We start from the raw sequence: 14886 nt of genomic DNA on the forward strand, positions 1-14886 counted from the left end.
AAAAACACACAGCTCAGTCAAAAAAATGGACAGAAGACTTGAATAGATATTTTTCCAAAGAAGACATACAGATGGCCAACAGGCACATGAAAAGATGTTCAACATCGCTAATTGTTAGAGAAATGCAAATCAAAACCACAAATGAGTTAGTATTTCACACCGGTCACTGTGACTCAGTTCTTAAGATGGCATAAACTCAAAACTGGTCAAACATGCAAGTTTGATACAGAACATCACCCATTTCTTTCATTTGAGAGCACCATGGTTCCTTTGTCCAGGAAGGAGACTACATCTACAGGTGTCCTGACCTTTGTAGCACAAAAAGTGTAGCAAAGGGAGCCTGGAAAATCACAAGTAACTAAAGAGTAATGTATATATTTTTACCCTTTGAAATAACTGTCACAGTTCTTAGTTTTCAAATCCCCCTTACAGCACTGCCCCCAATCTCTATACAAATGTGTTATTTTATTTAATGGAATAAGTATACCTGTGTTCTGAGAGAAGAATTATTATCAGGACTGAAAAATTGTGCCCCTTGGGTATAAGCTAAAGATTGCATGTATCCTATTATGCTGTGACCTTTCCTCTTCCTTACTCTTTTATTGGGCACAGTTTTTCTGAACATCAGCTTTTTGGTTTATCTTTTGGCATCTTTACTGTATATTACTGTATGGGTCTGTAATAGGAAAAATCATTCTTGGATAATGGGGTAAGATAAGATCAAGTGGATTTTTTTACCTTCTTATTCACCCTTTATAACCAGTGCTAATAAGCTCCCAGGTTTGAGAATTATGGTTTATTTTCTCTTTATTCATGGAGTTTAGTTCTTGCTATATATGTACTAAATATGTGTAATAATGTATGTGTCTATGACACATGCAAACATTCCTACATGTGCACAAGCTTATTTGTTGCAGCATTATTTGTAATAGTAAATGATCCAAAACAAAATAAATGTTCAATAGGTTAATGGCTAAATCAGTTAATGTATATCTATGTAATGGAACACTGCAGCTTTTGGAAAAGTCGAGACATTCTGTAGGTCTTCGCTGTAGATTAAGTATAAAATATGTTGATAGTGAAAATAGAATGGTGCATAACTGTGCATACATAACATAAAATATAATAGATACATGGAAATATATATGCATTTTTTTCAAAATATTTTTTTAATTCGGTGAAATACACATGTGATTTACCAAGTTATGTTTTTAAGTGTACAGTTCAATGGCATTAAATATATTCATCTGCAGTCCTCACCACCACCCATCTCCATAACTTTCTTCATCTTTTAAAACTGAAACTGTACACACATTAAACAGTAACTACTCATTCTCCACTCCCCGCAGCCCCTGGCAATCACCGTTCTAGTTTCTGTCCCTTATGATTTTGACTAAGTACTTCATGTAAGTGGAATCATACAGTATTTGTCTTTTTCGTGACTAGCTTATTTCACTTAGCATAATGTTCTCGAGATCCATTCACATTGCGGCATTTGTCAGAATTTCCTTCCTTTTTAAGGCTAAATGATATTCCATTGTATCTGTATTCCACATTTGCTTATCCATTCATCCACCGATGGACACTTGGGTTGCTACCAAGTTTTAGCTATTGTGAACAGTGTTGCTGTGAATAAGGGTGTGCAAATATCTTTGAGATCCTGCTTTCAATTCTTTTGGGTAATATCTAGATGTGTTATTGGTGGTCATATGGTTAATTCTATTTTTAATTTTTGAGGAACTGCCATAATGTTTTATACAACAGCTGTACCATTTACATTCCTATCAACAGTGGATAAGAGTTCCAGTTTCTCCACAACCTTACTTAGACTTTCCTCTTTCTTTTTGATAGTAGTCACCCTAATAGGTGTGAGACGGCATCTCGTAGTTTTGATTTGCATTTCTCCTCATTATTAGATGTTTAGTATCTTTTCACATGCTTATTGGCCATTTGCATATCTTCTTTGTAGAAATGTCTATTCAAGTCCTTTGCCCATTTAAAAAAATGTTTATTTATTTTTGGCTGCATTGGGTCTTCGTTGCTGTGTGCGGGCTTTCTCTAGTTGCAGTGAGTGGGGGCTACTCTCTGTTGTGGTGTGTGGGCTTCTCACTGTGGTGGTTTCTCTTGTTGCAGAGTATGGACTCTAGGCACGCGGGCTTCAGTAGTTCCAGCGCGTGAGCTCTAGGGTGCATGAGATTCAGTAGTTGTGGTGCATGGTCTCAGTAGATGTGGCGCACAGGCTTAGTTGCCCCGTGGCATGTGGGATCTTCCCGGGCCAGGGATCGAGCCCATGTCCCCTGCGTTGGCAGGTGGATTTTTAACCACCGCACCACCAGGGAAGTCCTCTTTGCCCATTTTTTATTTTTTTATTTTTTTTTGCGGTACGCGGGCCTCACTGTTGTGGCCTCTCCCGTTGTGGAGCACAGGCTCTGGATGCACAGGCTCAGCGGCCATGGCTCACGAGCCCAGCCGCTCTGCGGCATGTGGGAATCTTCCTGGACCGGGGCACGAACCCGTGTCCCCTGCATCGGCAGGCGGACTCTCAACCACTGCGCCACCAGGGAAGCCCCTCTTTGCCCATTTTTGAATTGGGTTGTTTTGTTGTTGTGTTTTAGTTCTCTATGTATTCTGGATATTAACATCTTATCAGATATATGATTTACAAATATTTTCTCTCATTCTGTGGGTTGCATTTTTACTCTTTCCCCACTGAATGGTCTTGGTACCTTTGTCAAAAATTATTTAATCATATATGTGAGGGTTTATTTCTAGGCTCTCTATTCTGTTCCATTGATCTGTGTATCTTTATGCCAGCACCACACTGTTTTGATTACTCTAGCTTTGTAGTAAGATTTGGAATCAGGAAGTGTGAGTCCTCCAACGTTGTTCTTTTTTCAAGATTATTTTGGCTATTTGGAGTCCTTTGATATTCCCTATGAATTACAGAATGGATTTTTCTGTTTCTGAAGAAATGGTCATATGCATTTTGATAGAGATTGCATTGAATCTGTAGAAAGATCACTTTAGGTAGTATTAACATCTTAATGATATTAAGTCTTCCAACCCATGAACATGGGATGGGTTTCTCTTTATCTACGTCTTCTTTAATTTCTTTCATGTGTATTTTTAAAATATGTTTAAATGTCTCTGGAATGACATATAGGAATGAATAATTTTGGTTGAAAGAACCAATCTTCTTTCCTAAGGCTTGAGGGTAAGACTGGGCAAGTTTTCATTGTGTAACTTTAATCACGTTTTGAATTTTTAGCCGTGGGAATGCGTTACTCAATAAAGAAAAATAACATTCCCCCCTCCCCTCTTCATATGCACACACAAGTGCTCATGCACATACCTGCCATAGGGAAGACACCTATTTTTCCAAAGAGTGAGCACAGAAACAAGATTTGTTAGGAGGAGCCAGGATCTATCAGCTAAACAGGATGAATGCATGAAATAATGATATTTTCAAGCAATTTTAAATTGGTCAGTATGGGAAGATAGTAGCCTATAAATAGGGATCTGGTGTGGTAGATGACTGAACAGGTAATAATTGATAGCATTACTTGCTGTGCTGAGGACTTTGGACTTTAACTTGATGGTTATGAGAGTCATTGGAGATTAGAGATCAAATAAAGAAGAAAATAAGTGTTGGAGTAAATTTGTAATATAAGGATTACTGTGGTTATAGTATTAGAATAGAATGGCATTGTCTAACAAATGTGATTTGAGCTACACCTGTAATTTAATATTTTCTAGTAAGTTATAAGAAGTGGGTGAAATTAACTTTAATAATATAATTTATTTAACCTAGTATACCTAAAATATTATAATTGCATCATGTAATCAATATATGAATGAGATATTTTATATGCTGTTTTTCATACTAAATCTTCACAACCTTGTGGATAGTCAAAACATTGCTCATCTAAGTTTTGAGTAGCCATATTTCAAGTGCTCACTTAGCTATGTGAGGCTAGAGGCCATGATATTGGATAATGCAAGTATGGATATTTTAATCAGGAGACAAATTCTCACCAGTAATTCAAACAGAAAAATTTACTGTGAAGAATTATTATTTATTGAAAAGTCTTTTAATCATTTATCGCTCAGGAATTGCAAATTAATACAACAAGGAGATATCACTATATGCCTGTTAGAGTGGCTGAAATCTAAAAACCTGACAGTACCAATTTCCTGGCAAGAATGTGAAGCAGCAGAAGCTCTCATTCATTGCTGGTCAGAATGCAAATGGTATTGCCACTTTGGAAGACAGTTTGTACAAAGCTAAACATAGTTTTACCATATGATCCAGTAATCCTAGGTGTTTACACAACTGATTTAGAAGTTTTGTCCACACAAAACCTTGCATGTGAATGCCTATGCAGCTTTATTCCTAAATGCCAAAAATGGTGGCCAAGATGTCTATCGTTGGGTAAATGGATGACAAAACATGGTACATCCATACAATGAAATATTGTTTAGAGATGAACAGAAATGAACTATTCAACCACTAAAAGACACGGATCCATCTTAAATGCATTTTGTTAAAATGAAAGATACCAGTATGAAAACACTATATGCTGTGCGATTCCAATTACATGACTCCCTGTAAAAGACAAAACTGTAGTGGTGATTAAAAAAAATTTGGTGTTTGTCAAGGCGAAGTGGGAGGGTTGAATGGATGTGAAGCACAGGCATTTTTTAAGGTAGAGAAACTTTTCTCTGTGATACATAGTTGTGCATACATGACAGTATGCGTTTGTCAAAGCTCACCAAACTTTTCAAAAAAAGAGTGAATTTTATTAATACTGATGTTTAAAAAATCATTTATAAGGTAGGGGGAATACCAGGATGGAATGTAGAGTGTAACAACGTAATCTCTTTTGCAGTGAAGGGAGTGGGGAGAGAGTTGCTGACTTAGGTAACTTTGGAAATGAGTCTGTAAGACTAAAGTCAGAGAAATTGTACACAGTGTATATAAGAACTGCAGTCTAGTTCATAAAGTTGTTTCCCATGGGGTAGGGCTTAAAATACTGCTCTACGTGAATACTGAGGAGAGCCAGATTTCTCATTGTTGGAGTGGGAGTTTGTCGATGAGCAAGGAGAAGAAGCATCCATGTGGTAATGGATTAGAGTTGGAAATACCAGTTCCAACTTACGTTTAGCTTAATATAGATAACAGATCATTGCATACAGAAACATTTATAGTTATGTGTATATATATGGAACATACATTTCTTTGTTTTGTCTGCTTAAGGGCCTAGAAGCAAGGGCACTTAGTATCAAGGAGCCAAACCTAGTGCCCAGATCTTCATCTCTAGTAAAATTCTCTAATAGAAGGAACCAGGGCTCCTTGGAGTATTACCTGATTCTAAAACTGGAAAAGAGAATATACAGTATGAGCCTGGAGAATGATGTGCTGCCAGAAAGTAACCAAGTGCTAAAAAAAATAAAAAACAAAACACACAGAATGATGGGAATATGTCAAATGGACACAGGAACCAACTGAAAGATCTCTTAATGGCCAAAGCTGAAGCGAGTTGAGCAACAAAATAAAATAGTATTGAATTATAATCCAAAAATATAAAATAAATGTTGATGAGTCTACATTAGTACAAATGATTGAGTGAATGAGTGAGAATAGACAAATCTCTCATACTGAAGAATTTCAAATGGTATGCGTAAATACTCTGCCTTCAAGGAGGTGGAGCATAACTCCCCACCCCTTAAATGTGGGATGCACATAGTGACATTCTTACAAAGGGTACAGTTTGGAAAGGAGAGGAAAAGTAACTTTACAGTGGAGAAACCTGACAAATAACCACCTCAGCCAACTGATTAACGGGTCAACATTAAGAGTGATAAATCATATTGTTAGTATATACCCTTGATATGAGGTGACAAAAATGATACTTTGTCTCTCACATCTTCCTCTCCAAACCCATAATCCCAGTCTAGTCATTAGAAAAACATCAGACCAACCCCAGTTGAGGAACATTGTATAAAATATCTGTACAGTACAAAATCCCTGTACAAAATTCTTCAAGATTGTCAAGGTCACCAAAACCCAGGGAAGTATAAGAACTTGGAGCCAAGAGGAGCTTAAGGAGACATGATGTGAGTATGTCTAGGTGCCCTGATGGGCTCCTAGAACAGAAGAGGTCATTAGACAAAAACTAAGAAAATCTGAATTAAGTATGGACTTCTGTTAATGTATCAATTTTGGTTCATTAATTATAACAAATGTACCATACAAATAGTAAGGTGTTAATAATAGGTGTAATTAGACGTGATATATGTGGGAATTCCTTGTACTATCTTCACATTTTTTTTGGTAAATCTAACTGTTCTAAAAATAATTCATTTAAAAATAAGCAGTAAATTCATTATATATTAATCCACACACACAAATGGTTGCCAGGCTGTAAACTATTAAGAGGAGTGAAAGGGTACTGTGAAGAATACAGTAATAGAGAATGAAGGGAGCAGGTCGTGTGAGCAGGGAGAAAAGCCCCTCCATGTTATGCTTTGTAGTGTTCCTCCAGGGCCCTCTAGTTATAAGCCTACCAGTGCAGCATATGACAAAAGAGAGATGTTTACAGAGTGGGGCAAACTAGAATACATTTGGAGATGAGGAACAGTAAATTGTTAACTGAAACAGGCTATTATGAAAGTGAAGTAAATCACTCAAGAGAGACTATAAAGGTTGAGAAGATGCTCAGGAGAGACCTAAGGTAACACTGACAGGTAAGGCGTATAGGGAGGGAAAAGATATCTGAAAGACAAGGGGGATAACATGGCCTGTTGAGAGAGTTTCAAAAAATGTCTATTACGTTTAGCAACATTACTTTCACTGGTGGGCTTGGTGAAGCAGCAACCCTGATGAGTTTATATATGAATGAAATTTATGGGAATAATAACAGTGACTGCAAGCAATTCTATCTTGACTCTAAAGGTGAGACACAGATAAGGTGATAACTAGTGTTGACTTTTTAAAAAAAATTGGGGGTGTGGGATGGGTTGTTAATTGAAGAATGTAAACTCTTGTCAGGGCGGAAATGTTTCCTGTATTTCTAGTATCTAGAATGGTTCCAAATATGTTCAATATATATTTGTTGCATGACTGGATAAGAAATATTTGAGCACTTAAGTCGAGGGAGAAGTTGAATATGCAGCTTTTTCCAAGTAATGTTTTATTGAACAAGGTTTCTGAGGAAATAGAATATTGAGGAAGATAGGAAGAAGAAAATGTCAAGAGGGGGGCATGGTTGGGGCATGGTTAAAATGTTCATCATTGGCATTATTGTACAAAATATTAAATCTTTTTCTTTTAACTTTATTTTCATGCCTTGTATAAATTAACTTGTACTTTGCTGTTTGCACTTTGTTTTTATCAATGAAAACATTGTAAAGCTTCCTTTGGGATTATGTCTCTTATCTATAACAGTGCTAACTTCCCTTTTACAAGATCAAACATAATTTGAGATCATTCTGCATAAAGCAAAGTATGCCTGCATTTAATTTAACTTTTCCTCATCTTTTTATTCAGTCTACAAATAAGAAACCTCGAAAATCTCCAGGAGAGAAGAGTAGAATTGAAGCTGGAGTTAGAGGAACAGGCCGTGGAAGAGCTAATGGGCATCCTCAACAGAATGGTGAAGGGGAGCCTGTCACATTATTTGAAGTGGTGAAACTGGGGAAAAGTGCAATGCAGGTAAATTTTAAGTGTTTTTATCTTATTAATAAAGCAATACAGTCAATAACATGGAAACTATTCGTGTATATATTGACATTTTATATACTCTTGTTGATTGTGTAATCAAGAAGTTGATTAACTTAGAAGTTTTTCTTTGCTTGTTTTGTAAAAAGTGTCAGGAAAGACATTTTGTTTAATAGTGAGTTTAAGATTACAAACTTTAGATTACACTGTGCTGAATAAAATAACTTGCATGTAACAGGAACTGCCTAAGAATTTTTATTGCCTTAATAATATGTATTTTTTAAAAAATTTGAGTTAATATAACTAACAGATGTGTATTGAAGAATATTTGAAAGAAGAAAGGGTATAAAAAACATTCCTAAGAGTGAATTAGGAATAACCACAGTTAATATTTTGTGATTGTGTGTGTGTGTGTGTGTGTGTGTGTGAGAGAGAGAGAGAGAGAGGGAGAGAGAGATCTTTTATAACCTTCTTACTCTTTTCTCTCTCCTCATTGACTCAACAAATATCATTAAATAGTTTAGAAGAGCATATATTCATTGGCTTCTTACTATTTCATTACAAGGATAAACCATGATTATGTGTGTCTTTACATTTTTTCCACTATTTTAAAACTTATCATTTGTATTTACTTCCCCACATCATTTTTTCATTATAAAGTACTAGAGGTAAAATTATTTCATTAAAGAATACTTCTTAACTGTGTGGTAATAAATACCATTTTTCTCTCCAAAAAGTTGTACTAGTTTAGCTTTCACCAGAAGTGTAGCTAGCAGTTGGATATTTTATATTTAAGAATTATTTGACAACATAGGCAAAGATGGTAATTCATTATTTTAATTTGCATTTTTTGATTACTGATGATTATATGTTGTCTTTTAATTTGATATCTTCTTATTTTTGATACTTCATTTTCAATTTAAGCTTGAAATTTAGGTAATTGATGAAACAGATTTATTTTTAGACCTAAAAGCAGGCAAGTTTTCATTAGTATACCTTCTATTTTTTAACCTGTATTTCCCTTTGAATTCCTTAAGGGAGTTTAGTGTCTACTGCTTTTTATATATGTTACCAGATTGATGTGTTCAGGAATCCTGGAATTTGTATGGGAAGGGAAGGAGGTGGAGTGGTGGGATGATGCTAAATAGTAAAAGAAATACTGAATTCCCAGTTACCCAAAGCAATGGACAACCTTAGATTTCATAAGTATAATTTTAAAATATATTAAGTGACTTTTAGCCATTAAGCTTGACAGTTTCTTTATTATCCTGTAATAGAAAAATTGTTAACAAGCTACAGAAATACTATTTTTGATTTCTTTTTATTGCCTCCCACCCTTACATGGAAACACAAGCAGAAAGATGAAGGAAATTAAATTTAAAAATTGCATTTCAGTATTTTGCTTTTCCTTTTTCGTGCAAAACTTTATTTTTCCAACTTTTACTTAATATGAACAAAATCTTCAATATTTAATATGAATAAAATCTAGTCATCTGTATTTGATACACACTAGTGAGTAGTGTACGTTTTTTCTTTTTTGCCCAGTATCTTCTATATTCTTCATCCACATTACTCTTCCCTGTTGCTGTTTCCATACTTTACTCTCTGCTTAAATTCTTTTGGATTCATGTTTTATGAAAGGTAAAGATTAGTAGTCAGAGCCTACTGCTACTTGCATAATTTGGTTTTAAGTCACTTTTTCAACTTTTTCTCACTGTTCTTCTATTGAAGTTGACCCTAAGCATTTTCTACTTTGCTGTAATTTTTTATTATTCTTTTATGTTTTTCTTTCCTAGCTATATTCAAATTAATCTACAAACTTCTGTAATTTTTTTTTTTACTCAGCATTCTATTGTGGGCATTTTTTCCCATGAATTAACCTTATAATTTTTAATAGTTATATACTATTCCCTAACGTGGCTGGGCTGTGATTTATTTAACCAGTTTTCATTTGGACTACTTTATTGTTAAAGAAGAATAAGTATATTTAAGATAACTATTTAAGAGTAGTTTTATTCTATTAAACATAGTACTTCTTTGAATATCCTTATATATCCCTCTGAAATGTGCACGTGGGAATCCTTTGTAACATAAATTCCTGAAAGTGGTTGCTGAGCAAAAGGAATGCATGTTTAAAAAACTCTGATGCAGGTCTTTTATTGAAGCTGGCACACTAATTTAAGTGTTTATTACCCCTTCACTTCAAACATAAAGTAATGAAAGATAAAATATTAAAAAGAGGGTAGACATTAATGAGTTTAGAAACTAAATGTTTCCGTGGTATATATAGAAGAAAAACTACCTGGTGATCAGGATTGGGCTTAAGGTAGCAGAAGCAGGCACTTGTAGCCAAGAGTTTGGCTCTTGTGTGTTAAAAAGATGAAAGGTGCTTCATGAACGGTAGAGGAATAGAGTTAGGCTTAAAATACATGAAGCCAGGGCCTAACACGAGACTCCATACTCGTAAAGGAGACTGAAGAAAGCCTCTGAGAACTGCTGCATAGGCTAAGGCTTATGTTTAGGGGGATTGTATATCTCAGGTTACCCTTCAGACTCTAGTTTATGCTTATCATCCATGTAGTTATTAATAGAGACTCCTTTAATACTCAAGAGGGTCCTAGTTTGGATAATAACTTATACTAAAACTCCACTTTTAGAAAATCATGGGCTGAAGGAAGGGAGAGGACAGACATAGTCCTTATAACCAGGTCCTGAATTAAAATGACTTTCTGGGTTGGAGACTGGGTCTGTAAAAATCCCCTGTATCATCTTAGACCAGGAAGTTCTTTCTAAGCCCACTATATGATCTAGTTGTGCAGTGGAGTGAGTAGAATGAGCAGAGATAATCACAAAAAATTGGCTAGGGAGAGATGAATAATAAAAGAAAGAAGTATATTTAAGATTCTAGAGAGATGAAGGAAGAAATTCTATCTAATACCAAAAAGGAAATAAACTTAGTAAATTGGTTTGACTGAGGATAAAAAGCTACATTAGATGCCATCAAAGGGAGAATTGAGGAATTGGCATTCATTAGGCATTCATTTAGAATGTAGCCCAGAGAAATAAAAAAGTAAATATGAAAGAGCAGTTGAGTGACTTTGGTGTGGATTGAAAGGGTTCCAAAATATGCAGGGGAAGAATCCTGAGGGAATAGAAGAGACATAGTTTTTGAAGAGGTAGTTTTGTGGAAATTTACAGTCACATTTCCTCGGATCTAGAGTTTGTTCTCAGGAGTCGACAAGATAAGTGAAAATCATTACACAGCTAGTAATAGTACAGGCATTCCTTGTGTTTTTTTGTTTTTTGTTTTTTCCTGCGCTTCACAGATACTGCATTTTTTACAAATTGAAGGTTTGTGGCAACCCTTTGACAAACAGGTCTATCAGCACCATTTTTCCAACAGCATTATTTTTTAATTAAGGTATGTACAGTGTTTTTTTAGGCATAATGTTACTGCACACTTAATACATAACTTTTATATGCACTGGGAAACCAAAAATTCATGTGACTCTCTGTATTGCGATGTTTGCTCTATTGCAGTGGTCTGAAACCAAACCTGCAATATGTCTAAGGTATGCCTGTATAGTATAACTGTAAAATATTGAGGATTGAAAGAAAGTTTTGAAATATTTCATTAAAGAATGCTTGACCCTTTCCTCTGACTACAATGCAATAAGGTTGAAATACACAAAATAAATTCCCCTTCTACATTACATTATACTCACAAGTGTGGAAAGGCACTTTTAAATAATTCATGTGGTAAAGAGGAAATAAACAGAGTTGAAATGTGAATGTTAGTGAAAGTAATGTTAGTGAAAAGTTGAGGCCAGCTAAAGCACTACTTGAATAAATATACAGTCTTAAATGTATTACTATCAGCAAAAGTAGTACAGACTTAGAGAAAGAAAAATAGGAAAACTAAAGTAATTAGGAAGAAAGGCATAATAGAAGTAGAAATGGAAATTAAATAGAAAAAGAAATGGCAGAAAAGGTCAACTAATTCAAAATATTGGCAATTTCAGTTCAGTACATTTTTAAGACTTAGAGGTTTTATCTTAGGAATGCAAGGGTGGCTTAATATTAGAAAATCTTTTACTGTTACATAGCAGATATTCCTGGGGGAAACTTGATATAGAATGTTTAGAAAAATCATTTGATAAAATATAGCTGATATTCATAATGAACAATAACTCTTCATGAATAAATGAACAAGAGGGAAGTTCCTTAGCTGGATAAAGTTATCACACAAAAACCTTATAGCTCACATCACGTCACTTTTTAATTTTTTATTTTTGGCTGCATTGGGTCATTGTTGCTACCTGTGGGGTTTCTCTAGTTGTGGCAAGCGGGGGCTACTCTTTGTTGTGGTGCGCGGGCTTCTCATTGCAGTGGCTTCTCTTTGTTGTGGAGCATGGGCTCTAGACACATGAGCTTCAGTAGTTGTGGCACTTGGGCTCCATAGTTGTGGCTTGCGGGCTCTAGAGCACAGGGTCAGTAGTTGTGGCACTTGGACTCCATAGTTGTGGCTTGCGGGCTCTAGAGCACAGGCTCAGTAGTTGTGGCTTGCGGGCTCTAGAGCACAGGCTCAGTAGTTGTGGCGCACAGGCTTAGTTGCTCCGCGGCATGTAGGATCCTCCCAGACCGTCCCCTGTATTGGCAGGTGGATTCTTAACCACTGCGCCACCAGGGAAGTCCCTCACATCACGGCATTTTAAAAAGGGAAATTTAGATGAATTCCCAGGAATAAGCACTAGAGTATAACAATTGAAAAAGAAAATACAAAATTTTCCATATTTGCAGAATATACAATTGTCTATGTAGGAATTTCAATGTAAACTAGGGTATTAGAACTAATGAGTGATCAGCAAAACTCCTAGAGAGAAAATTAACACTAAAAAATAAAAATCAGCATTCTGAACATGTTAGAGGAAACAATAGCCCATGTAAGAAAACAGTAAGGAAAAATGAATAAAATTTTGAGTGGAATAGAATAAAATTCTGTTTCATACTCTTCATATTGAGTGACATAAAAATGTCTGGAGGATAGTGAGAGTCAGTAAGGATGTAGAATAACAACTAGTGGGAGTACAAATCTGTGTAACCCCTTTGGAGAAAAATTTGACAGTATTAAGAAAAATTGAATGACCTATTCATTTTTCATTCATTTAGCAAATATTTAATGAGTGCCTACACTGTGGGCAACACCTTGTCCTCTTTTTTATGTCTTTCTTTTTTTAACTGAGATACTTTGAAGAAAGGGAATTCAATTCCTAGATGTAACCTTTAGAGAAATTTTTGTGTATTTTTTATAAATGAGGCAAATACAGGAATTTTTATTGCTACTTTGTAAAAGCAAAAAGAAAAAAAAGGAAGTAAAAAAAGTCTATGAACAGGACAATTGATAAATAAAATGTGGTATATTCAAACACTTCAAATGAGTGAGCTAGAGCTCTAGGTACCATTATAGATAAATTTCAGAAATGCATTTTAAGGGACAAAGCAAGCTACAGAATGATACATAATATATTGTACTGCTTATATAAACACATATCTAAATTTATTTAACATCAAGTTTATGTTATTGGTTACTTACTGAGGAGATAGGAGAAGGGGAATGGGATCAGATGGGTGTATATGGGGTACTACGGCAGTTACTGAAAAAGAAGCAGAAAGAAACAAATATGGCTGTAAAGTATTAAATGTTGTTGAAGCTGGATACCTTCTTGTCTGTCTTGTTTATTTTATTATTTGAAATAAAAATAGATAGCATTTCGGAAATGCCCCCCAAAAGGAGGGCTTATAATGTCCATATATTTGGAAAATGACTGTATCCCTTCCCCTTTGGAGAGGTATGAAATGTGAAGGCTTTGATAAGATTTGTGTTAAAGAACCTGGCTTCTTTTATTTATCCAGCATTCCAGAAACCTTTGATTCCTACAACTATTTATGACCATTTTCTCTTTTAAGTCTTTTCTCCTTATCAGAATTGTAAAGGATCAGTTTTACTAGCTTAATAGATACTTGTTACACACCTCCTGTAATCAGATGCTGTGCTAGATAGTTTCTGAATGTACAGAAAAACAACTACAGTTTTGCCCTCATGGGAAACAGGTGTTACAGAATACTTTAATAAAACAGATATACTGAGTGGGTTGAAAACTCTGAAAATTCACTTGGGCACGTCTAGAGGACAGGGTTGTGGAAGGTTTGCCTGTATAGCTAAAACTCGACCTGAGACTTGAAAGATGAGTAGGAGTTAGCTAGGTAATAGCAGAGGGCACTTCTTTTTTTTTTTTTTTTTTTTGTTTTCTTTTTGCGGTATGCGGGCCTCTCACTGTTGTGGCCTCTCCCGTTGCGGAGCACAGGCTCCGGATGCGCAGGCCCAGCGGCCATGGCTCACGGGCCCAGCCGCTCCGCGGCATATGGGATCCTCCCAGACCGGGGCACGAACCCGTATCCCCTGCATCGGCAGGCGGACTCTTAACCACTGCGCCACCAGGGAGGCCCGCAGAGGGCACTTCTTACAGCAGAAACAGGGCATGCAAAAATGAAATCTCTGCCCCTACAAAGAGGGCATAGATGTCCAGTAAAAAATAGAGCTGAGGGAAGCTAGATTCTGAACATGGAACGTTTTGACTTTTTGTGAAATTGATGGCATTTTAGAAAGAAAACAACATCATATTTAGCGTTTTTAGAAATACCTTTCTGGAAGCAGTACAGGTAGTGATTTGGGGTGTGTAGGGCTGGAAGAAAGACCAATTAGGAGGCTTTTTTTTTTTTTCTCCCCCTCTAGTGATCCAGTTGGGAAGTAATGAGAGTTTGCATTTATAGTGTCAGTGAGGGTGAAAAGGAAGAGGAGGTGACCGAATCTATAAATATTAAGGCTGTAGGATGCTTCTGAAGGATGAGAAAGAGGACAGAATCTAAGGTAATTCCTAGTTGTTTGACTTGGGGATATTCACTGAAAGGAAATTTTTAAGAGTATAGGTGTTAGTAAATGGGTATGGGAATAGTTTGGTTTGGACATTTTGACTTTTAGGTGCATGACACTGACTATATGTTGAATTTTGGAACATTCAAACTATTGATCTGGTATTTGTTGCTTTAGTAGTTATGAGTTAGCATTTAAGTGAATTTCTGTAATCCATTGGCATTTGCATTTTGTA

General features: G+C 35.8%; 1 protein-coding gene across 1 annotated transcript in view; it reads left to right on the forward strand.

Annotated features, from left to right (window-relative positions):
- Positions 1-14886, forward strand: part of STAG1 (STAG1 cohesin complex component) — a 436282-nt gene that overhangs the window by 139081 nt on the left and 282315 nt on the right. The window contains exon 4 of the mRNA XM_060099648.1: positions 7550-7714. Coding sequence (XP_059955631.1) covers positions 7550-7714 — 165 coding nt within the window. The remainder of the gene's footprint in view (positions 1-7549; positions 7715-14886) is intronic.

This window comes from Mesoplodon densirostris, chromosome 5 (genome assembly GCF_025265405.1).
Source record: "Mesoplodon densirostris isolate mMesDen1 chromosome 5, mMesDen1 primary haplotype, whole genome shotgun sequence".
Lineage (NCBI taxonomy): Eukaryota > Metazoa > Chordata > Mammalia > Artiodactyla > Ziphiidae > Mesoplodon > Mesoplodon densirostris.